The sequence below is a fragment of the Diabrotica virgifera genome, chromosome 9, assembly GCF_917563875.1.
Source record: "Diabrotica virgifera virgifera chromosome 9, PGI_DIABVI_V3a".
Lineage (NCBI taxonomy): Eukaryota > Metazoa > Arthropoda > Insecta > Coleoptera > Chrysomelidae > Diabrotica > Diabrotica virgifera.
The window spans coordinates 198,879,799-198,906,866 of record NC_065451.1 but is presented as its reverse complement, the minus strand read 5'-3'; the positions used below and the strand labels follow the sequence as shown (position 1 = coordinate 198,906,866).

Sequence of the window (27,068 nt, the reverse complement as noted above, 5' to 3'; positions counted from 1 at the left end):
TCAGATAGAAGAAAAATAGTTAAAGATTTGGGAGAGAAAAATTTGGAGGAATTTTTTTGATGGTATAAAGGAGGCTAATGGATTACATTACAAGCCAAGAGCTAATGAAAATATATAATAAACCCAAAACAACACAGAAAATTAGGGCACAGAGGGTTAGATAGTTGGGACATGTTTTAAAAATGCCAACAGAAACAAACGTCCTAAGAGTTTGGCAAGTAGGAGAACAAGGGAAAAAAAGAAAAGCAGAATAACGAAGGAAATGATTTGACGTCGTCTGGACCGACATAGAAGAAATAAACTAAAGGGAACAAATGAAGGACCGGAAAAAGTGGAAGGTCTCTAAGACCTGTACCTATGATATTGTATATAAGGCACTTCATGTTTTACGCAGTTGCCTCTACTATTCGCCATTTTCTGATATTCAAATTGCCCATAAAAAATAGAACAAACAATAAAATTTATTAAATATAATGTTTTTTATAAAGTATTCAAATTTTAATTGCATGCTTGGAAAAACTTAAAAAAATTAGAAAATTTGCTTGGCTTTTCCTTTAAACCACTTTTTTCTTCTACACAGACCTTGACGAAAATATGCAATTCGAAAAGCTCAACGATAATCTATCCGATTCCAATGGATATGATGTTAAAAAAGTTTTTTCAAAACTAAAGCTGATTGAAGAAAATTGATTTAGCTTGATGGAGATATTGGATTCCGAATTTTAGACTGAAAAACAATATGATTTTATTAAAACTCTGTGTAGTAAATAATTGCGATATATGTTTATTTTAATAATTTTGCACATTGGTTTTGACGAACTTCTTAATAATATCGGTATTAATACCAAATACTGCTGAAAAACTGTGTAAAACCGATTAAATTCAATAAAATCTTACTTTCTAATAATCTAATTTTCAGTCTCAAAATAAGCAAGGTAATAATCTAATTTTCAGTCTCAAAGTAAGCAAGGTAAGTGATACTTTAGTTCTCTCTGGTTGTTCTCCATAAGCTGCTACCACTTCTGGTTGTATTTCATCATCATCTTTGACTTTGTGGTGTTTTGCTTCAGTCCATATTCATCATACGTTATGGTAATCCTATTAATCAGCTGTTGTTCCATATCAGTTCTTTGTAAAACATTGTGTCATCCGACTATATCAAATTTCCAATATTTTCGCCATTAATTTTGATATCACATTGAACACTACCCAATATTCCGAATAAATGTTTAATATTAGTGGGGACAAAATATATCCCTGTTTAACCCGGCACCTGCCACGTGGCTTTGCAAGGCGTCAACTGCCACGTGAGGTGCTCACAGCACCCCTTTAAATTTTCTGTGATCTACTTGTTTATAAACCAAATAACGTGTTGAGTTACACAAGTATATAAAAAAACATGTTTTATTAACTTATTAGCTACTAATATATTATAAATGTTCAAAAATTAAATTAAAAAGGTGTTATAAGCAAATTAGCAAGTACCAACTCATAATAAATGAAGTGAAGTAAAATATCTAAAAAAATTAAGATTTATTGAGTATAGAGACTATATTAATAATTTAAATCAGTTATTACAATAAAAATGTAAATCTGACCTGTTTATCAAAAACACAACAAAACAATTTAAAACTTAAGCTGCCAGATAATGACACCCCGATTCGACTTTAGAGGCACAAGTTCAGAATGACACTAAATAACCACTTCAAACGCAAACAGATCTATGCTATATAATATTATAGAAAGCTACTATGACGCACAGCACGGTTAACAAACTTGAAATACCAAATATTTGATGAAAATGTGTTATGGGGTGCTGGTAGCACCCCACGTGGCAGGTGCCGGGTTAACTCCTCTTCGTATTTGAAGCCCTTCAGAATTGTCCCGGCAAATCCTGATGTTTGCACGGTGATACCAAGTAAAGATGTTGAATCTTACGTAAGTCTTTTTCATCAATACTTCTGGTAAAAAATGGCTATCATTTAAGTATGATTTAACTCGATCATTTGCATTCTAAAAGTCAATAAAACACATATAAACTGGATAGTCCAGATCTCTACATCTCTGTACCATAAACCTAAATTCTAAATAGTATTTCTCTGGTTCTAAGGTTATTGCCAAACCCAAACTGAGTGTCACTAAGTTATTCTTCTATTGCTTGAAACTTCCTTGAGTGCAAAATATGAAGAAATATTTTTAAAACATAATAAAAGGTGTTTAATATGATGCCGCCAATTTTTTGTTAGAAAACCTTTAGTTCTCAATAACATTTCTGTCTCTATTCTGTTTTATATTTCCTAATATCTTTATTAAAATTACCTGGATACCGTGTTTTATGACACCTATATTAAAATTTTCTCTCAGATGATTTTATGAAATATAGACGGAGAGGCAGCGCCGAAAAATCTCTCTGAATTTAATAAAGCTAGTTTTTTCACAGTTGAATACCGTGATTGTGTAGAGAAACATACTGCGGTCGGTCAAGCGAATCGTAGAACAGGTGGTACTGACAGCTTGTCAAAGTTGCTTACCTGCGGAGGTAATTAAATCCATTTACTAAGGCTGAAAATCAGTACACACATTCTAAATTGAATATAAATAAAAGTTATTATAGTCGGTCAGCCGTATGACGGGACAGAGCCGGTCGGTCGGCCAAAATGGATGTACAGGGTTATTCACTATATTTTGACCCCCCTCTAAACTGCTTTATTTACAGAATTAGAAAAAAATGTAAAATACAAAAGATTTTTTAATTACGATTTTTTGACATATATATCTTACTCGTGATGTCATCCATCTGGGCGTGATGACGTAATCGACTATTTTTTTATATGATAATAGGGGTCGTGTGCTAGCTCATTTTTAAGGTTATTCAATTCTCTATGCAGTAATATAAACATTAAGATCATTATTTATACAGGGTGTTCATAAAATGTTTTTGAATTATAAATTAAACAATTAATTTAATTAAAAAAACATTTTTTTAGACACCCTGTATAAGCAGTCATGTTAATGTTTATATTACTGAATAGGGAACTGAATAACCTCTCAAATGAGCTAGCACACGACCCCTATTCTCATTTAAAAAATAGTCGATTACGTCATCACTCCCAGATGGATGACGTCACTAGTACGATATATATGTCAAAAAATCATAATTAAAAAATGAATAACTTTTGTGTTTCACATTTTTTTCTATTTCTGAAAATAAAGCAGTTTAGAGGGGGGTCAAAATATAGTGAATAACCCTGTACATTCATTGGGGCCGACCGACCGGATCTGTCCCGTCATACAGCTGAGCGACTATAATAACTTTTATTTATATTCAATTTAGAATGTGTTTACTGTTTTTCAGCTTTCGTAAGTGGATTTAATACATCCGCAGGTAAGCAACTTTGACAAGCTGTCAGTACCACCTGCTCTACGGTTCGCTTAACCGACCGCAGTATGTTTCTCTACACAATCACAGTAATCAACTGTGAAATAACTAACTTAAGTAAATTCATAGAAATTTTTCAGCGCTGTCTCTTGAACTAAAACTTGATATCCCGCATGTTGTGCAAAGTTATTAAAAAATATAAATTTTTATTGTGATAAAAGATACATCTAAAAGATATTTCTGATTGTATAGTTGAACTAAACAACAAATGTGAGACTTAAAATGTACTACAGTGCTCATAATATATTAGTACAAAGGATTCAAGACATGTTTTACTAAATAATATTAAGTCTGATTTTTAGGATTTGACTTTAGTTAAAAAATGTATCAATTTAGTTTTCTTGTCTACAGGGTGTTAGTAAAAAATGAGTAAAACTAGGACACTAAAAAAGGGGGTGATTCCGCTTGGGAAAATAATGATAGTTTGTTATATAAATGTATGTCCGCCAATGTTTCGTTTTCGAGATACATGGTGTTAAATTTTTTTACAAACTGACAATTTATTTAAAATTTTAACAACCCGTATCTCGGAAATAAAGCATTTGTGGACATATACGTTTATAGAGCAATCTGCCATTAACTCCTTAGGTTTATCGCATTTATTTACTAACACCCTGTATATTGGCCTGAAGTACTTCGTGTTATACAATGACACAAAAGTGAGCAAAAAAATGGACGTGAATTTTTTGTTTTACTGTTTATAATTTTTGATATCAGGATTTGCACATGACATAACTAATGTCTTTTTAAAGGGGGGCACATATATAAATTAAAATTAGTTTTATCAAAATCTTTATAAATTGGACCATACTTGATTTTTGCGAACTTTTCTATCATTACTGTATATTACTGCTCAATTTTAACGTTTTAAAAAGGCCTTAAAATTTATGTGCCAAAGGACACTGTGGTGTTTAAAAATGTAGGTGGCGTTTAAAAGAATTTAAAAGATTTTTTGCTTAAATGAAATACAATATAAGACTTTAAATAATAAACTGATAATAATATTATGTAAATATAAAAAGAGTATAATATATCTATAATAAATTTTTAATTTTATTACTAAAAAGCTTAATTTAATACAGCTCGAGTAATAGAATATCTAACTAATGACAGTTAAATGACAGTTAAAGTAACCGAAAACTGAATATTTTAGACATGACCTTTATATAATATTACTTAATTGGCATAACTTTTGAAGCCATAGGGAGTGTTTAACGTAGACCTCAGATTAAAGTTTGTCTCTAATTAATTAGGTTTATATCATTTTGGCATTACTGTAGCTGATCTAGAGATATAAAATATTTACACTCTGGTAAAACATGGACACTGTGGAAAATTGCCATCAGGTTTGTTAGTTTAATTGAACACCTTTTATATTATTACGTTTATAGATGGTAAATAGAATTTTCAACAGATGTTGTAAATCTACCATGTAGAAAAAATTAAAATTTATCTTTTTTGAAACATAGTACATTATACATTAACATATTACATAATTATTTATACAGGGTGTCCAATAATTTAATTTTTTCAATTTGCCAAATAATTTAATTTAATAACAATTTTTTGGACACCCTGTAAAAGTAATTTTGTAAATGTTTATATTACTGAATAGAGAATTGAAAAAGCTTTCAAATGAGCTGTCACATGACCCCTATTCTCATTTAAAAAAATCATCGATTACGTCATCACACCCAGATGGATGACGTCACTAGTATACCATATATGCCACAATATCATATTTTCAAAATAAAAATCGACCTGTTTCGGGATTTTTCTTTAAAGTCGCCGGTTTACGAAATAACTAATTTATTTCTTTCATTTGCACCATACTGTATACACATGCAAGGGTGGAAAATAGTGTCGCGCACGCCTGAGAAAGCAATTAAAAAACAAAGGAGTATTGAATATTGTATTGCAAAAAACATTTCGGCATTTCATCAGTCGATGTTTAAAGAATATCTTCTTACCTTGGCAATATTCAAATTTTCAGTTTTTCACATAGTTTTTGAGGGTTAAATATGGCCGATTTGGCAATTTTTCAATATTTAATCGCGTATATGTCAAAAACTATCAACTTTAGAGAAAAGTCACTAAAGACCTTTTCTGTTTGGAATGATCCAAAAAACCTAAAAAAAATTTGTTGCATGCAAAAAAAAATTAGGAAAAAACAAAAAAAAACGTTTAAAAAATTTTTGATCAACTTTTGGTGCTGGCAACATGCAAATTTGTTAAAAGGGGTCCTTTTTGAGTAAGATTGTGCAAAAAATCTGAATTAGAATATTTTTCCTAGCGGATGCGCAGTGGTTTTCTGGACTATATGCAAAATAATAATAGAAAGAAAAATCGGACTTGAAATAACAGACAAAGCAGATTCAGAAAATGGAATTTTCCATGTCGATCACGTAGCCAAATAACAGAAGGACACAAAGAATACTAGAATAGACCAAAGTGGACAACAAGAAGTATGGGAAGACCTGGAACGAGGGGGGTAGATGACAAATGAGTAGCGGCAGGAAAGCATCGGATTATTGGGTATAACTACATTCAAGAGTGTATGGAAAATGGTTGAAGAAAATGAAAATAATTTAAATATGTAGATGAGCAAAGAAGGTTCAAATTTTTGACTCTGCCCAAAAAAATTTTTGAAAAATGGCGAATGATCTTACAATTATAAATTAGTGATATCCGATAGCTTCCACAAAACGTTACAATATTTTGAACGGGATTATATAGAGTGATTTAAATTTACCTACATTTACTCTGAAGTCTGCGTAAAACATCCCGTGTGCTATTAAAACTGGCATGATGGTTCTAAACGTCACACACAGTTGACATATGTGTCATAACTCTCATTCTTGCTTAAAGGTCACAACTGTCATTACTGTCACCTGTCAAAACTGACAGTCTGTTACGGCAACATATGAATAGACTATTATTTGTCGTCTAATATTTATTAGTTAGCTATCAATTTGACCGAGCTTTGTTAAACGGGGCACCACAATTTTAGTTATTACCGTGTTTTTCTTGATTAAAATCGTTATAAAATTATCAATATTTCATCCCTTACCGTTTCTAAAATACTACATTAAGTAACTTTGCCATATATTCTACATACTATTTTGTATATACAGCAAAAAGCAACAACCACCTCGAATACTAAAACAGTAGCTAGAAGTTAAGTTAGAAAATATTTAAGTTAGTTGAAAATCTCTATTGATGTAACTTTAGCTCGTAAAGTTTCATGACATAAGTAAGTTTCATATATACTCGTATACTATAGACAATTTAAAGCGATAATTTAGTTTGGGACCAGCCAATGAAAAAAAGTGTGTTCCATAGTGCCAAGAGAAGCTCGTGATTGGCATTAGGGCGACATGACTGTTTTTACTAAAATATAGGCCAGTGAATATAGGCCAAAAAACAAAATATAATATGTAGACCAGTACATGACCGTTTTGGACGTAATTTTTCTCTTCACGACGGATATGCTTGAAACTTTGGATTGAGGTGTCTCTTACCCTCTACTTCACTTTGGGTCTTAAACTCAGGGATGCTTTTACTTTTGGGGTGAAAGCCACCCCTTCAAAGAGGTGAAAAGACATACGTTCAAAATAAGTTCGAAAATGGATAAACTGACTAATTCTAAGCCACTTTTGTTCTATAGAGTTTTTTCATTTAGTCAATATTGTTCGAGTTATTTGCGAGTGAAAAAGTTAATTTTTCAACAAGAAAAAACACGTTTTTAGACGGTTTTTGCAAAAAAAAAACTCAAGAAGTAAGTATTTTAACAAAAATGTAGCCTATAACAAACGAAACAAATGGTGTATATTTACTAAGTCTATTGACCCAGTAGAAGCAGAGTTCTAGGTAATGAATAGTAGGTTCTTATTTCAAATTAATTATTTCAACGTGAAATAACCAAAAAATGAAGCACTTCTGTGGGGAAAATTATTAAAACATTTTTTGAGCGTTTTTTTTATAAAATTTTCTAGATTAAAAACTAAGCAATTTAAGCTCAATATTTAAAAAACGGCATTTTTAAAAGTTTCGAAAAACTATACATAAGTAAAGTAAACTGTAAAGCAGAAATGATTAATTTCATTTAAGATGCTAATTAGGAGGTGTTTTTCGCAAATTTTTTTACGAAGGAAGAAGGAACCAATAATTTTATTTTGAGCGTTTTTTTCGTTTTCGAAACGTTTGCGAGCGTTTGCGTGAGCGTTTGCTTAGTTTTCATGCTAGAGACATTTATAAAAAACAAAAATATTTCTTTTAAATTTCTGCAAACCTTAATTGAAGGAAATATCGAAGAAAGAAGCGTAGTGGGCCGGAGAAAATGTCATGGCTCCGTAATGTCAAACAATGGACAGGGCTAAGGAATATAGGAGGCCTAATACACAGTGGCGTGCTGGCCATATAAATGAATCGGTGCAATCACCGAGAGGCCGCGGCCTCTTGAGGCCGGTCAAATAGGTTTTCACAAAAAACTTTAGATGTAATAAAAAAAATATTTTTTTAATTTCTAATCGGATGTTAATTTTGCTAATAATATTAATAAAACATTTAAAAAAAATTAATTTCGTTTAATTTTTAATCGATAATATTATTTATTTTCATACATACAAGTATATTTATAGTTTTCCAATTTCCTTCAAACATGTGTGTACTCTGCAGAATAAAAATGGAAAAACGCCTTGCACATTTTGGACCGAATTATTGGAAGTATCGAAAAACGATTTGATCAAGACAAATCAAATCGTTTTATGACGATCTCAGCACTCTACATCCTCTTTATTTTGATACAATAAAAAATGGTATACTGAAAAATTAAGAAATTTTTAGTCTACCATTTCTGCGACTGCAATTAGAGAACAACTCGTGGATTTTTCTGATAAATGGATTGTATTAAAAATAGGATTTTGCAAAATACATACTGAGATTATAGAAGATCGAGTTAATGATGAATATGTTCAGTCTATAGAAAATATGAAGGATGATAATATGATATTATGAATCTAAGTGATAATGAACATGAAGTAACAAATGCCAATATTAATATCGTAAAAACTTCACCTCCGTGTGGTACTAAAAAGTGTAAAGATTGTATAGCTTGCTGTTACGCTATTTTCCATAAGTACAATTTATATCAGTGTGCTGTGTGCTTATCCAAATTTAAATAGTATAATACAAAGCATTTATTAACTCTTTCAGTGACACCAGTATCTTGCAAAAAAAGCTTTTCAACATTGCATAAAAATCGGTTAAAAAGTACTTTAACACAAGATCACTTTTATGCTAATGGCTATAAAAAAAGAAGCTTTGTATGAGCTTAGAAATGATGGAATAATCGACGTATTTGCTCAAAAATCTACTTTAATGCGGAAATTATTGATCAAGAGTTAAGTAATTATTTTATAAAATAATCGCAAAAGAATATTTAAATGATTGCACTCTACTTGCATTTGTACTCTCTTGTTTGTATAATTAATATACTAAAATTGAGCTTAATACATAATTGAAAAATTCTTAAAATCTTATTTTACTTTTATCTTAACTACATCAAATTCATATTATATTTATTCAGAAAATTATGTTTTCTGCGTTACTGCTTACAATATTTTCATACATGTCATTTATTATTTGTAAGATTATTATTCTTAAATGAAAAAATATAGCAAATTAAAAAAATCATTGAATTCGAAGATTTATATTTGATTAAAAAATAATCTATATTTTTGTTTTATTTTGTTTGTTTTTTTTTAATAACGAATAAAACATCCTGATAATAGAAGGTAAAATGAGGATGGGAGGCTGCTTTTCCATAAAATCACCGGGCCGCTTGAAAAGTTCCAGCACGCCACTGCTAATACACACTGCAAGGAATAGAGAAAAATGGTCAAACCTGATCGCGTACATCCATTAGTGGATTGCATAAGAAGAAGGAGAGAAAGTTTTTTTAAACATCTTAAAAAAGGTTTGGTCTTAAAAAAAGGCGAACAAACAGCTCATACACAATACCATAGTTAAAAGTTTAAACACATATTATGGCAGTAAAGTTTGGCCAAGGAAACAAAGAACAGAGAAAATGTTACTAATAGGAACAGAAATGGACAACTATAGAAGAGCAGCAGGCAAATTAAGAAGAGATCGGATACCAAATGAGAGAATACGAGAAATGATGGGGGTCACGCATACAAAAACACAAGTCTACATTTTTATTTTCATGAAAAAGTGTTTTAAGTTTGATAGGTGTCCTATAGTAAATGCGATGTGCTGATCACGAATCTGTGCTTAGTTTTTTTCCAGCACGTCAGGTTTTCAAGAAAAGTGTGTTTGAAATTTTTCATAGAAACTGCCAAAAATACTGATTAAATATTTATTGAAACTTTATTTAATACAAAGTTACGCCGCAAAATTGAGTTGTTTATACACAAACAATGAAGTATAACGTACGTTAGACAATCGTTGGTTTTTTTGAAAAAAATCGTTTTTCTTTTTTCCGTGAAAACTGCGTTTTGTAGTTTTCTTACGAATTTTTGTGGTCGAGTCCCTCTTCAAGGTCTAGAAGTAATCAGCCATAATTATTATTTCCCATCTTCCTTGGTAATGTCTTTCAATCTCCTTTATATGTCGATGGAACCTCTCTCCTTGCTCTTCTTCTGTCAACAAAGGGAATCCAGAAAATGAAGCTTGACACTCATATTGCATCCCAGCTTTTTAAAATTTTCGACCATGTTGGCTACAATGTGTTTATAGTTTGGGGACTTGTTGTTTCCAAGGAAACAGTCTACGACTGCTACGAAAGAACTCCGTGCTTCAGATTCATCCTGGGCTATTGTATTCTGGAACAATCTGTCCGATTTTAAGGTTCGAATTTCAGGGAATACAAAAATTCCTTCTTAAAGTTTAGCTTAAGAAAATGCAGAAAATTTGTCGCTCAGGTATTTAAAGCAGTCACCTTATTTATTTAAAGTTTTGACAAACTACCTCATCAATCCTAACTTTATATGAAGAGGAGGAAAAGGAACTCATTGGGTCAACTAGAGTATCACGCTGCACATTTTTTTGTGGCCATTCTTTCTTAACGTAAGCTAAATATTTCGTGCTCGTGCTCCCACTCACACAAGAAACACGGATACTTTGTGAATCCAGACTTCTGACCCAAAAGCATGGATATTATTTTGAGATCTCATAGAGATGCCAACAATATCCGTTATACTTTATTTTATATCGGAACAGCTCAAGATTCTTATATTATGTTTCTTTGAGATGCACAGAGTGAGCAACAGGTACTGAGGCATAAGTATTACCATTGTGCAACAAGACACCCTTCAGACTTCTCTTAGAACAATCAATAAATAACCGCCATGATATGGAATCGTAATCAGCTCCCAGCTTCTCGACTACTTCAGGAAGATTAGTACAATACACCAGTGAGCCCTCTTGACAAAAATATTCCACGAAATCTTTTTCGCGATGCCTATACCACGAAAATGTAGTACATACCTGGAGCCAATACATTTTTATCCTTCAGTCGTGATTCTTAGATTTGTGCAGCATCCTTCGATAGGCCCAAGTCTCTCACTAAGTCATTTAGTTCAGCTTGGATGAATTTTGGAGGTTGGTCTATATCAGGATTGAATATTGAATTCGTCTTCATCGGATTTTTCGTTTTAAATTTCATCTGATGTTTGCTGTTGGATGATGTGAAGAAAAGGTGGGGGAATGAGGAATTCAATTTACGAGATATCAATGAGGTACTTGTTTGCGCTAGTATATAATATTTCAAGGTTTTTTTAATTTTGTGAAATATTTTGACTTGATGGGCAGTGTTGCTATTCAAATAAAATTCACATATTGTATTAAAATATTTTCTATCGATCTATCAAGTATTTTAAATAAATAATTTTAATGCAATTTACAAAATATCAATAAGGTACTTGTTTGAGCTATTACATAATATCTCACACGATTTTTTAATTTTGTGAAAAATTTTGACGTGATGGGCTTAAACCGAATTCGTATTCAGAATCAGCGTACCCGTATTAGCTAAGGACACTTGTCAAACTCAAAACACCAAAAATCATGTCGGCCTGTGTAATTGATGACATAAAAACAAAACAACTAATATGGTACGGCCATGTACAGATAATGCCAGATGACAGGATCCCTAAACAGATTGTGACGTGGACGCCACAATGCAGAAGGAAAATAGGAAGGCCAGTAGATAGGGTATGTACGTCTGAGATCACCCCCTAAGAACGCAACCCTTAAATCGCAAACCCCTTCTGGGTAAACCGAATGACGTAACCGCGGTCGTTCACGTCACAGCAGATGGTATCAGAGGGTACCAGAGGGTAGCAGAGAAATCACAGCAGAGGGTAGCAGAGAGATGCTGTGAGTATTGTTGGATGCTCTGCTACCCTCTGTGATGTCTCTGCTACCCTCTGTTGCCCTCTACTATCCTCTGCTGCGACGTGAGCGACCGCGGTTACATCATCCGGTGTATCTGTAACCCTCTGCTGTGATCTCTCTGCTACCCTCTGTTACCCTCTGATACCCTCTGCTGTGACGTAAACGACCGCGGTTACGTCATTCGGTTTACCCAACCGGGGTTTGCGATTTAAGGGTTGCGTTCTTAGGGGGTGGTCTCAGACGTACATAGCCTATCTACTAAGACTGAGAAGAAGCTGGGGGTAGGAATTGAAAAAGAACTAAAGGAAAGAGAAATCCCTCCAAATCTATGGTTAAACAGAGAAGAATGGCGGTTAGGAGTCGGAAGGCGTCGGAGAATGATGTAAACCGATAGTAGTAGTAAAAAGCTTTTGGTTGTCTTCTGTGCTCAATTTTTGGTTATTTCGAATTGAAATGTTCGATTTGGAATTTGACGAATAAGAACCTATTCTTGAAGAGCTACAACTTCTACTTCTACTAGTGTAAAAACTCTATACATATACCTATCTTTTTCGTTTTTTTATAAGCAACATTTTACTAGTTATATTTTTTTCGACACAATACATACTTAGCTTTTATGTTATTTGCAAAAAAACCCTCTAAAAACATGCTGTTTTGTTAAAAAATTTACATATTCACTCGAAAGTAACTCAAAAAGTATTGACTTGGTGAAAAAATTCTACAGAATTAAAGTTGCTTAGAATTAGTGGATTTATCCAATTCCGGGCTTATTTTGAACGTTGTTTTGCTCCCTAGAAGGGGTAGCTTTAATCCCCAAGTAAAATCAAACCTGGGCTTAAGCACAAAAGTGACCTAAATCCTAATTTTTAAGAAAATTTGTCGTGACGTGGCAAATTGCACTCCAAACCGATCATTTACTGGGCTATAAAATATGGACAAAAATAATAGTGCCAAAGTTAGATTGCCTACAATATTCGGCTTAAAAGTGTTGTAAGGATGTGTTCGTAGTGACTTTTTTCGCAACAATTCTTGTAAATAAATGTCAAGGCACATTCTGATACCGGTGTATATAGAGTAAGATACATAGGAGAGAAACCTGTTCCCATTGGTGCAAAAGAGTGAAGTATGAGTTCTACGAATGTACAAAACAAATCAACAATTTTTTAACTAACGGGAAACAAAACTGTCGACAATGTTGTCAGATTTAAAAAGTATGGTTTATTTTTGTATTCGTATCTATGATTCATATATATTTGTAGATCGAAGTTTGTTTCAATTCAACATACTTAATTATTTAAATAAAAATATACAGTTGCATTATTTAAATATAAACTAATAAGTTGTTATATAATTTATAATAATATTGATAATAAGTATCCGTTTTACCATACACTGACCGGCACGAAAAACGGACACCTCACAAAATGGGTCAGTTTTGATGTCTCTAATTTCCTAAACCAGTTGTCCAATTTAAGTTTTTTTAATATGTTATAGCATATTTTTTTAACAATATCGTTGTAATAATATTGTTGCTAGAGAGCTAAATTGTCATTGTATACCGGGTGTACCAATCAAACTCTGTTTTTTTCTGAAAGTTCAATACACCATGTGGAATATCCTAGAATTTATAAACTACTGAAATTAAAACCCAACTACAGCATCAGGTTATCTTAACATTCTGGTTTTTAACTCATTCGCTTATGTTGGATAATAAAAAAGTTAGGTAATTAACAACTAGCCACGTTCTTCATCAATAAAAAGTGTTTCTAAATAAGTGCGACAAACTTCAAGGTGAAATTCTGCATAAAAAAATAATGACCGTTTACTTTATAAACATATGTCCGCAAAGGTTTACTGTAATGAGGCCGAAATCATTAGACCGAAAGCAGTAGACCGAACTCATTAGACCGAAAAGCACTTTACCGAAACCTCACTAGACCTAAAAGCAGGAGACCGAAAAGCATTAGGTACATAATACAGGGTGCTCAAACAGTATTATAATCTGAGCAAGGGTATCATCAACCTCCCTTCACCCTTTATCTAGGCCTAGGACTGGCAGCACAAAGTACTGGCAAATTTAGAGGTTGTTTTTTTTACTTTGTTTCTTTTTATTTATTTTTTTGTTTTTATTTGTTTTTGGTTTATTTTTATTTATTATATAAAATACTAAAAATTAAATAATAAAAATAGTTTAGAGGTTTTTTTGCTTTGTTTTTTGTTTATTGTTAAACTCAAATTAGAAGCAAATAAAATTTACCCTTAATTTCTTTTTATTTATCGCAGTGAAAGAGATAAGACAAATGTAATTACAACTCGATGTTATTTGGATGGTTATTAGAAACAGCTAAAATGGTGTTAACGTCACTCTACACTTAATTTATTTTTATTTTCAGAGTAACAATTTACACAGTCTAGATATAAAAATAACACAAAAAAATACAATATACAAAAAGACAGATATAAAAAATCTTTTTTATATCTGTCTTTAAGTACTGCAATCTTTTTTAATTTATGTACCATTTCGGCCTAATGTTCGGTCTAGTGAGGTTTCGGTAAAGTGCTTTTCGGTCCGATGAGTTTGGGCTACTGCTTTCGGTCTAATGATTTCGGTCTAATTGTCCTGTACCTTCCGCATATGCTTCCGAAACAGGGGATGTTGAATTTTTTCTAAAGCAAACGGTCATCGATATGTTTTCATACAGAAGTACCCCTTAAAGTTTGTCACCCTTATTTATAAACACCCTGTATTGATGAAGAACATGGCTAGTTGTTAAAGTACTTAACTTTTAATTATCCACCATAAGCGAATTAATAAAAAAACAGAACGTTAAGAAAACCTGAGGCTATAGTTGGGTTTTAATTTTAGTATTTTATAAATGCTAGAGTATTCCACAGGGTGTGGTAAACTTTGAGAAAAAAACACAGTTTGATTGGTGCACCCGGTATACAATGACAATTTACCTGTCTAGCAACAATAATATTACAGCGATATTGTTAAAGAATTAGACTATAAAATATTTAAAAAAACTTAAATCGGATAAGAGGTTTAGGAAACTCGAGACATCAAAATGGCCCATTTTTTCGGGTGCCCGTTTTTCGTACCGGTCAGTGTATGATAAAAACCTAAGGAGAATTGAAAAAATAATAAAATAAAGCATAAATGTTAATGTTGGAATGTTGAAAATTGACGATTCTACGAAGTACTAAGACAAAATACTGAATACATATTATATATTGACGATTCATTTTTGAATTTTTAACTACCTAAACTTGAATTCGTTTTAATGCGGACCTAAAGCATTTGGTATGTGAACATTATGGTGTTAAATAATTGATTATCCTACCTACTTAATATTAGTAGCTGTTTAATTGATTTCGCAAGAGAACATGTTTCCTATACCTAAATATTTAATTTTAGTTATAAAACATTTATCTCCATTTTATAGTCGATAATCTATATTTTATTTTATTGGAAGTTTTATAATAATCTACTTAATATTATACATACTGTGAAAGAACTTTAAACAAAATAAAGCAAAACAACACTAAGAACTAGTTGGCATGGCAAACTTTACAAAAGTTTGCCATCCACTTTTCTACTAAAAGTTTTGAACGAACAAACTTAGTTCTCTATAGGACTGATAAAATATTCAACTATTACTCTGAATATCACAGAACTATTCTATTAATTAATAATTACATTGAGAGAATACAGTAATGAGCGCTAATAACCGGCAAAATAACGCAAAAGATGGAAAACATGATACATTGTGAAATAAAAAGAGATGAAATTAGTAGAGGTGGAAATTATCGATATAAACGTATAAATTAACATTACAAAACATAATTTCCCGCCTTTAGACGTCTGTGACAGGAGTATTTTTTAAAATTCACCTGTCAGAGTGACAGTTGAATCAATTGAAATATGTCAAAGCCATATTAATTTCCAGAAAAACAGATTTCCTACTTTGAATCGATAATCGCAAAAAATGGATCCAGACCACCCATGGATAAGTAGTACGGTCAGAGTTGGTGACTTACGGCTCGGTAGCGCTCTCTTAAAGAGTCAAGAAGCTAGAAAGACAGATTATAAAAAACTTAAATAATGTGAACTCTTTTCTACAATGCAGTTTAAAAAAAAATACATTAGTTCTGCAGATATAGCTTTAACACCGGTTTTTAAATTACAATAAAAGAATAATAAATAACATTTTAACAAAAAAAATGTGCTTTTTACAAGTAGAATTACAAATAATCTCTACTTGAATGACTTAACAAAAAAACTATTAAAGGAAAGATCATAATATATAAAAACTAAATAAATATACTATTGTTTTGATGATGTTATATAAAAAATAAAACAAACTGGGAATAACATCTCCATTGTCCATTTTGTAGCTTTATGTGTAAAAATTTTATTTATTTTGTTTTTTAATATTTATAAATATATGTAGTTAAGGCCATATTATTAATAATAACTTTTTCAATTGCGACTAAAGAAGAATACACAAAGAATCATAAGCTGTATTTAATATTTTGTTTGTGAAATATAGTTATCCTTCTTATGAGACCACTACTAAAATTTATCACCAAATATAAATGCTTAAATTATAAATTTATTTACTTGTTTGTTTAATGTTTTTGTTACTACTTTAGCATCTTATATAATCACACTTCTCTCACTGCATCCATAGGGACATCTGTCTCTCTATTTCTCACGATATCAACCAACTTCTATTTATATAGTATTTTATGGATTCACCTCTCACCTACTTGTAACGCACTAACGAAAAATAAAACCATATCAATATATTTTAGAGCTTATAGAGCGTACACAGCAACAAAATGTAAGATTATGTACACTGAGTATTAAGCATCCCAGTAGCATCCTTCTATATTGCAGCAATACAACGAAGATTGAGGAAATGGTTTAAAATTTAATAGACTTAAGGCAATTCTGAAGATACTGTATGGATCAGTATAATATTTAATATATTTAGGGACACAATAATCCTTTACAGATAGATTTATAATCTAAGTTTCTTTGGAAACTAGAAAATAACTTTCTTATCAATATTTCAATTATTTCTTCTTCTTTTTTATCATTAGAACGTCTCCCTTCACGGCGTCGGGTAATATCAATTATTTCAAAAATTAAATTTATTAGAAAATAAAATGTTTAAATTATTGTTTATTGTAAATCAAACTGGTTACAAGAGATAAAACATTTTTTCCTCTTTTTTAAGCATTTAACTAGATTTAGATTTTTATATCTATCACATAGACATATTCTAATTTGGAGTTACAAAACTACCCTTTGCAGAAAATAAGATCAAAAATAGTTATCCAAAGGAAAGACGTAACGAAATTAAGATACTTGCACGTAAAAGTGTAGGATAATATCAAAACCCAGAAAATGATGGATAGAAAACTCCTCCATGTGTTTCTGTTTTGATTTGATACCGAGTTCATTAATTTTTTGCATGGTGCTTCCTGATATCATCGTCCTAGCGTATCGTTACTCAGTTTCACTTTCGTTATTTTTCGCACATCTTTTTAAAGTTGTTTATGTGAATACTGAGCAATCATACGCAGAAAAACATTGACAAGTTTGCAAGATACTCCAATGTAATGGGCCTTGAGATGAATACAAAGAAAAAACGAAATTTATAGCAACAGCCAAGAAACTAAAATTAAAATAAATGGAAGAAAAATAGAGGAAGTAGATAAGTTTACATTCAGCCAATTAGCCACCGTTCACTTTTGGCGAAGAAATGTAAGAGCGTCCAATACCCCATATGGAGTGAAGACAGGAGAGAGAGAGAGAGAGAGAGAGAGAGAGAGAGAGAGAGAGAGAGAGAGAGAGAGAGAGAGAGAGAGAGAGAGAGAGTAGAGCTATGAGTAGAGCTATGAGTAGAGCAGAGTAATGAGCTATGAGTAGAGCAGAGTAATGAGCTATGAGTAGAGCAGAGTAATGAGCTATGTAATCGGTACTTATTGTCGGTCACTTATAAGAGAGGAAATTTGAGACTTTATCAGAGCCAAATAAAATAAGATTTATCAGATGCCAAAACTCAAGAACAATAAAATATTCAACAAATAAATAATAAAATATACAAAAACAGCGTCAATAACTTTTCTTGGGGTTAAAATGGCGAAGTAAATCAATGAAAAAACAAATCGATGGTAGAATATCTTGATAAAACTTCTTATTTATTTTAATGTACAAATTATAATATGAAAATGCATATGAATGCCAAATTTGTAATATCTAGTCTTACTTATAGTAAAGTTTCTGCTCTAAATAACTTACCATTCATTTATATTTGATCTATATATGTACATAACCTTCCTCTCCGTGGACTCCGTTCGCAAATACCTAACCACAAAAGCTCTTTCTCTAACTATCCCATGACCACAAGTATACTGTTTCATTTACTGCGAGAGACTTGTACACAATTGAGAATATAACCCAGACAAAGACGTTGTTAACTAGTAATTTCGTGTTTTCGGAGCTATAAGAAGTTCTCTGAAGAGGGTCCGGACGTTAAAGCTATGATTAAGTCGCTAAAGTGTTTGAGAATTCTACGCTTTTCTATCATAGAGATGTGTTAACTCAGATTACTGAGGTTAACTGAAATCGGTTCTGCTGCATATGCTAGTATTCGGTCCGTTATTGTATTTTAATCAGCATTAGAATCATTTGACATACAATATAACATGAACAGTTATACATATTGTATTACTGTTTTTTGTCTATATTTCTTCGCAAACCATAGGCTACAGTTTTAAATATATTAAAACTCAAAAAAATAATGTGACAACAATATATTTGAAAGATATTACTATGTTTCATATAAGAACACAAAGAGGAAGTGAAGAATAACATAATATAATCATTAGAAGTTTATAAAATAGGCAATGATAATACAGGAACAAGTGGTGTGAGAGAAAGGAATAGGGGAGAGAAAAGATAATGGAAATCGATTAATCGAACTTTCACCACGTTGGGCGCCATTTTATGTTAAGTAATGGGAGGGAAAAGAAGTTATAAAGTCTAAACAGAAAGGATCAGGACGATATTATCCTTAGACGGATCAAGGAATGACTTAAAATATTAAAGTTCAATAGCATACAAATACAATACGATGGCCATGTTGCTCTCAGAGTCGGAAGAGATGTGGATGCGGTTTTTTGGATAGGGCTAATGTTGCAATAACAGACGAAAGATGGATATGTATAATGGAGCAATAATAGACAAAAGATGGATAGATAATAATTAGCTGACGGTTTGACACTAAGACACTAAGAAAACAAGAAATTCAGAATACTAAAACTGAATTACAGAGCGCTAATAAATTTTAACCGATGAAATTTAGTATTTAACAGTTTTGCTCTACCAACTATGACCTATGGAATGAATACCATGTCGAAAGAGCTATGTTAATCTATTATCTGCGAGGACATAGGAAATGAGGATGTGTGAAGCAGGACGAAGGTGGAAAAGGTAATTGGAAGAATTCTCGCAAGCCAAATGGAGTTTTTAGGACACGTAGTATGACATGATAACGAAAGATGGAAGAGATACCTTGCATGTACATGATAGACCACGCGAACACGTTTGTAGAAAAGGAAAACCACTAAAACGGTGCGGTGGCTAGATGACATCAAAGCAAAAGTGGGGAGAAACTGTCATCAAATAGCACAAAACAGAGAAAAGTGGAGAACTCATGGGGAGACTTTTGTCCAAGAGTTGATGCAAACAGGCTAAAGAATAGAGACTGTTTAAACATTGCTTGTAATTGTGTGACTGTAACGATAGATTAGAATATGCAAACATTGGTATAGGCAAACATATAAATCTGATATTTTTGCTGAAACTGTTCAATTGTACATTTTTTTATAATAAAACATTATGCTTACTATCTAAAAGAAAAATGTTACCAATATTAGAAGACAGTATGAAGTATGTTGAAGGATCAAATATTATATTCTCTATACATTATTTTAAATTGCCTGAACTATATTCACTTTGACTATTCTATCACCGAAAGGCTAAAAATTTTTAATAGTTTACTTGCAATTTTTTTTAATTAAACCTATTTTTAATCAAAACGAACTGGAAAACAAAAACTTAAGGAAAATGAATTAACAGAGACTAACTTAGTAAAGGACACACTATGTTAGGCTCTCGTCATTTGAACACTTGGTACAATGGAGTGTATTCAGTATTGGACACACTGAATAGTTTCTTGCGTATCAACCCTGCTTTCCCAGTTTGTTTTTAAAACGTGTGATATTTTGGTGCTTACGGCATATTAGTTTTAATATTAGAACTTTCTAAAATTTTTAAATTTTTAAAATTTTTTTGTCAATAATCAATTTTAATATTTTTAAAAAGTCCAATAATGGATATTTTACTTACTTACGTTAGTAAAAATGTTTTAAGGGTATTAAAAAAATACCTTTCAAACTTAGCTAATAAATTTTCTGCTTGGATTTTTGCTTAAGTTCGCTGATGCCATTATTTTCCTTTATTTTCTTTCTGTAAATTCAGTAGTAAAATAAATATACTCTTTATACGTATCATAAAAGGAAGCTATAAAAACAAATAAGGTTTTATGATGAGGTGTAAAACATACGAATAAATAATTTGGATAAAAATATAAAATGCTTAATTCAGCATTCTATAAAAATGCTAAAACATTAGACCAAGCAATATCTGTTCTAGAACACCCTCGTTTAGAGAATTTTATTTTTTTACTTTAGTCGCTTTGAAACATTATTACAGATGGTAACTTTACTACGTGGATACTTCAAAAAAGGACTAAATTTTTTATTAAACATTTTGTGAAAAAAATTGGAAAATTCATTTTTTTCTCTTTTTGATTTTTTTAATGCATAGCTGCCGATATATAGCAACAAAAGAGAAAAAACATGAGTTTGCTAATTTTTCTCACATTTTTTTTTAATAAAAATTTAGCCCACTTTTTGAAGTATCTGCATAGTGAAATTATCATTGCTAAAAATATTTCGAAGCAACTAAAACAAAAACGGACATCTTATACGATTTACTCAAGGTACCCCCTGGTCTATAATTTTATCAAAAACATTTATTCGTTATACTGTATTATAAACATTTTATTTGTTTTTGCTACAACGCTGTATACAATGTTTGTTTAAAATTTGTTTATTACTGGATTTTACAGAAACAGAAAACTGTTAACGTAATTATAATATTTATAATGGCGATAGAATACTCTGCTTTAGGGCTTAAATCTGGGGGCTTACAAAAAGCACACATAGCTTGTTTTCAAAACCTAATCAAACCCTCACAACTTTCTGGCTTTTCGTTAGTTTTATAAAACTTCAATTTCAAAAATAATAATTTTATTTTGATTGGTTATGTAGACGCTGAACACTATATCAGCGGAGAAGAATTCAACCATAGTATTTCCTCTACCGATTGATATGCTAACATATTTTGTTAAGGCCAAGGAAGCTGCTGGACACAACTTAATATAAGATTCACCAAAATTGTTATATACAGAGCGTTTAGTTTTTGACTAGATATAGGCGACTGTAGGAAACGCGAAAATCGGCAACGTTGCTTAGTCCACTATCTTTGTTTAATCGACGAACGACAAGAATCACATGCATTAGCGTGGGAAGTGGAGACTGTCTGATACTCGACGGTGTGCTGTGTTGCCATTTAGAGGCCGTATATCTGATTTAAATCTAAACGGTCTGTATCATTGCCTGAATAATTTATATAAGTAAAGTAAGGTGGAGGGTATATAGTATAGGAGCAATAGCTAAGTCACCTTGGTCTTGTTTTAATTCTGATGGATCCATTAAGGATTTTTTATGTTTTTTCTGCTGATAACGAATGTCGAGGTTGCATTTCGATCCAAGTGGTCAAAAAATTATTGTTATAAGCAATTCGATTGTTTATAAGTTCTAGCTCGTAAACTAAAAGAGATAATAAAATTCTTTTCAACTAAAATGTTGTTCCTTGAACACCAACAAAGAAAATGCCTGTTACTAAAGTTTAATCCAATAATTATGACTCGAGATATTGTAAAATTATTGCAATATTATTGCAACATAAGTATTTTTAAAAGTTTTTTTCGATGTTAGCTCGTCTTCTACGAATGCAAATGGTGTTTACAAAGGCCAGTCTTAAAGCTTAATTTATAGACTTCCAAACAAAATTTGTTAAATTACTTTATCTTTATTTCTAAGTTATACCGGTTTGAAGTTGTAATTTACTTCAAAAAATTTAAAATTAATTTGTTTATAAGAGTTTTAAGCAAACTTAAGTAACAAATATTTATACTGAATTAATAGTAATAATAGAAAAAGTCAAAAGGAACATTTTGAATTAAGGGAAAGATTCGTAGGTTTATTTTTGGTCAAGATATCGATATTTTAATAGCGCGCTGAGGCGCAAGACCGGTTTGCTACGAAAAGGTACGCGCGCGAACCGCTCGATATAAAGTATAGTAAATACATACACATTGTCTTCATTTTTAAAATGCTAACACTATTTTCTTATATAATTATTATAATTAAATCATCACAAATTAGATCCCTCTCATTCTATTTACTTTTTCATTAAATTTTTGTAATAATTGATGGATACGACCGTTACTTGATGGAAGTTCATTTTATATAACAATAAAACACTGAAAACGTTTGTTTTCTATACTTCCACAAAATTAATTACAACTATGTGACTACAGCTGTTTCGGCAGAGTGCCTTTCTCAAGTGATTTAGATTACTATGGGTTTGTCTTTTTTAAGTCTTTAACTGAACTGGTTAAGAAGTGGGGAGCTGTTTGTCTCGAGTTGGTCATTCAGAATTATATCTGTATTTTTCAATTTATTAATTTCCATAGATTCTAATAAAGATAGCTTAAGGCCTTTATTTTGAATATGCAGAATGTGAAACTGTCCATTAAAAGAATGAATATGATCTAAAAGGTGAAGTGCGTATGCAGAAGTGTCTGTTTTTCTATTGTTGAAAGCCCATTTGTGGTCTGCTATCCGTTTGTCAAAGGTTCTGCCAGTTTGACCGATGTAAGTTTTCGGACAGTCACCACAAGTTAGTTTGAAAACACCACTCTGTAGTTGTTTTTTATTTCGGCTCTTATTGTTCTTAAATTGTTCATATTACATTATACATTTGCTCACATTGTTATTAGTTCTGAAATCTGGTGTTATTCCTTTCTTTTTTATGTTTCTGGCTATTTTTGTTGTTATCTTGCCAATATATGTGACATAGCAGAAGGTTCCTTCTGTGGTGGTGGATAGAGTAATTTCAGGGCTTTCTTATGGAGTTTTTGGTTTAAAATGTTGTTAAGTGTTATTTCGTTATAGCCATTGTTTTCTGCTATTTGTTTAATGACAAAAAATAACTTCGAGATAGAACTGAACATCATTAAACAAATAGCAGTAAACAATGGCTAAAACGAACAAACAATTAACAATATTTTAAATCAAAAACTCCATAAGAAAGCCCTGAAATTATTCTATCCACCACCACAGAAAGAAAGAAAGGAATAACACCAGCTTTCAGAACTAATAACGACTTAAGCAAATATATTAAGAACAATAAGAGCCGAAAGAGAAAACAACTACAGAGTGTTGTCTACAAAATAAATTGTGGTGACTGTCCGAAAACTTACATCGGTCAAACTGGCAGAACCTTTGACAAACGGATAGCAGAACACAAAAGGGCTTTTAACAATAGAAAAACAGCCACTTCTACATACGCACTTATCCTTCTAGATCACAATCATTCTTTTAATGAACAGTTTCAAATTCTGCATATTCAAAATAAAGGCCTTAAGCTATCTTTATTAGAATCTATGGAAATTAATAAATTGCAAAATACAGATATAATTCTGAATGACCAACTCGAGACAAACAGCTCCCCACTCCTCAACCTCTTCAGTTAAAGACTTTAAAAAGACAAACCCATAGCAATCTAAATCGCTTGAGAAAAGCACTCTGTCGAAACAGCTGTAGTCGCATAGTTGTAATAAATTTTGTGGAAGTATAGAAAACAAACGTTTTCAGTGTTTTATTGTTATATAAATTTTTTGTACTTATTGAGAAAAAACATGAAAAACTAAGATTTCAGAAATATAACTCAAAAGCAAATTGTTGATATTATTATTGCAATTACTTAGATATTAATTTCAGTTTCACATGACAACATCGGGATACACTACAAATCTCAGATTTTTTAAATAGGTTTTTATAGGAATCTTTAAATTTACATGGCGGTATTGTGTATCCGCATGTAGGCATTAAAATTAAAACAGATGTAGGCTAACTAGATGGAGGAACTAAAATTAGAAGGACAAAAATATTTCATTTTCTAAACAAATAAACTGTAATAACACATTACGAGACAAGGATCAAGTGGTTCGTGTGCGCACCTTTTCGCTGCGAGCTGATCTTGCGCCTCAGAGGGCGCTATTAAAATGTCGATATCTTGGCCAAAAATAAACCTATGAACATTTTTTCAATCTTACAATTTCACTTTTCAAATTTTTCTATCATGACTGCTAAGTCAAGTGTTTATTGCCCGAATTTGCTTAAGACCCATAAAAACAAAATGATTTACAATTTTTTTATGGACATTACGATTTCAAGCGGGTATAACTTAAACACAAATAAAGATAAAGTAGTTTAATAATTTTTTTTCAAGTGTATAAATTAAGCTTTAAAATGAGACTTTGCAAAGCTCATTGCATACGTAGAAGCCGAGCTACGATCGACAAATCTTCGAAAAATACATATTTTTTAACCATTTTGCACTAATTTTACAATATCTCGAATTGTGGTTATTGGATTAGAGTTTAGTTAACGCCATTTTTTTTACTTTTTTCTCAATGAACAAATTTTATTTAAAAACAATTTTTTATTTCCTTGAGTTTACGAGCTAGAGCCTTATAAACAATAATTAAATTCATTATAACAGTAATTGTTTGACTACTCGGATCAAAATCCACCCTCGAAATTCGTACACAGAAGCCAAAAATTTATAAAAAAACTTAGGTGGACACATCATAATTAAAACAGCCACTACCTAGCTTTATCCCCTAGACTAATATGTTGAAAGTTTATACGAATTTAGTATTATTCGAAAAGTGTTACCACTATTTATATCTCTCACAAGTAGTACCTACTCTGTTATCACTCCTCCATCTTAAAGTACTTAATGTACTCAAAACAACCACATATGTATGATTAAGAATTATATATATTGTACCTTTTGAGGTTAAGGCACAAAAAGATTGAAGTTTAAATATTTAAATGTACTTACTAAGTATCTACACTCTAAGAGTAATTTTTAATGTTTTAGCACTTGTAATACTCACCTAAAATATGCGTAGGTTTGTCATATGTAAAATGTATTTTCTGAAATAAATGTTTTCATTTTAACAGTGTTTTGAGTTTTTATTTATACCCCATAGTCCATGTGGTGAGACCGCTCCCGTCTGAAAAACATTTCTAATTTGGTTTCTCTGCGGATACACATTCAACAAGCTGAAAGTGCGAGCATTATCATAACGAAAACTTTCTATATATTTACGTATTTAAATTCATAACATGGAAAATTTCTATTATGAAAAGTTGTTTGGTATTAAATGCTATGTTTTAATATGCAATTATATCCTAATTTAAATATTGTGAACTATAATGGTACTCTACTCTCGAGCGAAATTCATATTTTTTGACATACCTCGAATAAAATTGATAAAATTGGATATATGATGATTGCATCTTAGATTTTAGACCATGCAGATCTTTTTATGAAGAATAACTTTTCTTCGTAAAATTAATAATAAAAGAGTTATGAATGAAAATGGCATTAGTATTCGTAATTTGAGAAAAATTTTCAAATATTTTTTTATCTTTAGAAGGATGTACAAGTAATTGCATATTAGAACATAGTTTTTAACTCCAAACATCTTTTTATAATAACACTTTTCAATATTGTGAAAAATAAAGACACTTTAATCTTGATCGAACTTCATATGTTTTGACATACCTCGTATAATATAGATTTGATATCTAATAAAAATAAATAAATACAAAATACTACAGTAAACAGTTTTTTCTACGACCGTTTAATAACATGCTCATTATTCGCCATTTTTTCATAGATAATAGCACCCATTACTGTACCCGTAAGTAATAATTCATTACTCACGGGCTGAAGTTAATCACGGGTCATTACTCACGGGCTGAAGTTAGATTCAAGTGGCGCATGCCGCTTTTAATATTAATCGTATATAAACTGCAAATAAAATTACTTAAACTTGTTTATTTAATACAATAATTATTGTAAATTATATCAATAATTAACTTCGAAAAAATTTTAAAGGAATTTTAGCTGTAACAATATCAGTATATTTTTTACGTTTATATCTTGTTTACTAAAAATTTTGACGTTTATCATTTATTTTAGTGACAGTGACATTAGCGCATTTTGTTTATGTTAATTGGAATTTATAACTAATATTGTGTTTATTTTTCAAGTTATATTGTGTTAAATATGTTGTAACATATTATGTATAGTAGATATATTATTATATTATATATAGTTAAATGTAAATATACATTATAACTATATATATGAAATACGTCCACCGACAACAGCCATTTCCTATTTCTTAAATTCACTGGCACTAGGTACAAATTTAAGCTTATAATTTTTCTGAAACGAATAGAACTTATATTGACTATTTCTAGTTGTATTTTTACAATAAATAAGAATTTGGTAATAGTAAGCAACCAATTATTCAGCCACGTACTAGGGGTAAATAGCATTTAGGTATTTTTGTAAATTATTATAATTTAAATCCCGAGTAGTTGATAATTAAATTTTTTACTAATTAAAACAAAGAAAGGTCGTAGAAAAAGTATAGTATTCTACTCGCATGTAATGGCTATTACTCACTCTGATGAATTACGACACTAGCCTACAGCTCGTGTCGCAAACTTCATCATCGTGAGTAATAGCCATCATTACATGCTCGTTGAATAATATACTATTCCTTGAAAATAGTGAAGTGTAATTTAACATTACATTAACATAAATAAATAAAATTTGTTTATCTGACATTTCAATTTTATGTTGACGTTTAGTTGCGTCAAACGAAAACAAAGTAGAGTTGACGTTTCTATGTCG

General features: G+C 31.1%; 1 protein-coding gene across 6 annotated transcripts in view; it reads left to right on the top strand.

Moving 5' to 3' along the window:
* The window catches only part of LOC114334209 (band 7 protein AGAP004871), a 688,330-nt gene extending 663,015 nt beyond the window's left edge, over window positions 1–25,315 (top strand). For all 6 annotated transcript variants that reach the window (XM_050661393.1, XM_050661391.1, XM_050661392.1 and 3 more), the window contains one exon: window positions 21,269–25,315. In XM_050661393.1, the coding sequence (XP_050517350.1) occupies window positions 21,269–21,382 (114 nt within the window). In that variant the 3' untranslated portion in view covers window positions 21,383–25,315. The remainder of the gene's footprint in view (window positions 1–21,268) is intronic.
* Window positions 25,316–27,068: the final 1,753 nt, after the last annotated feature.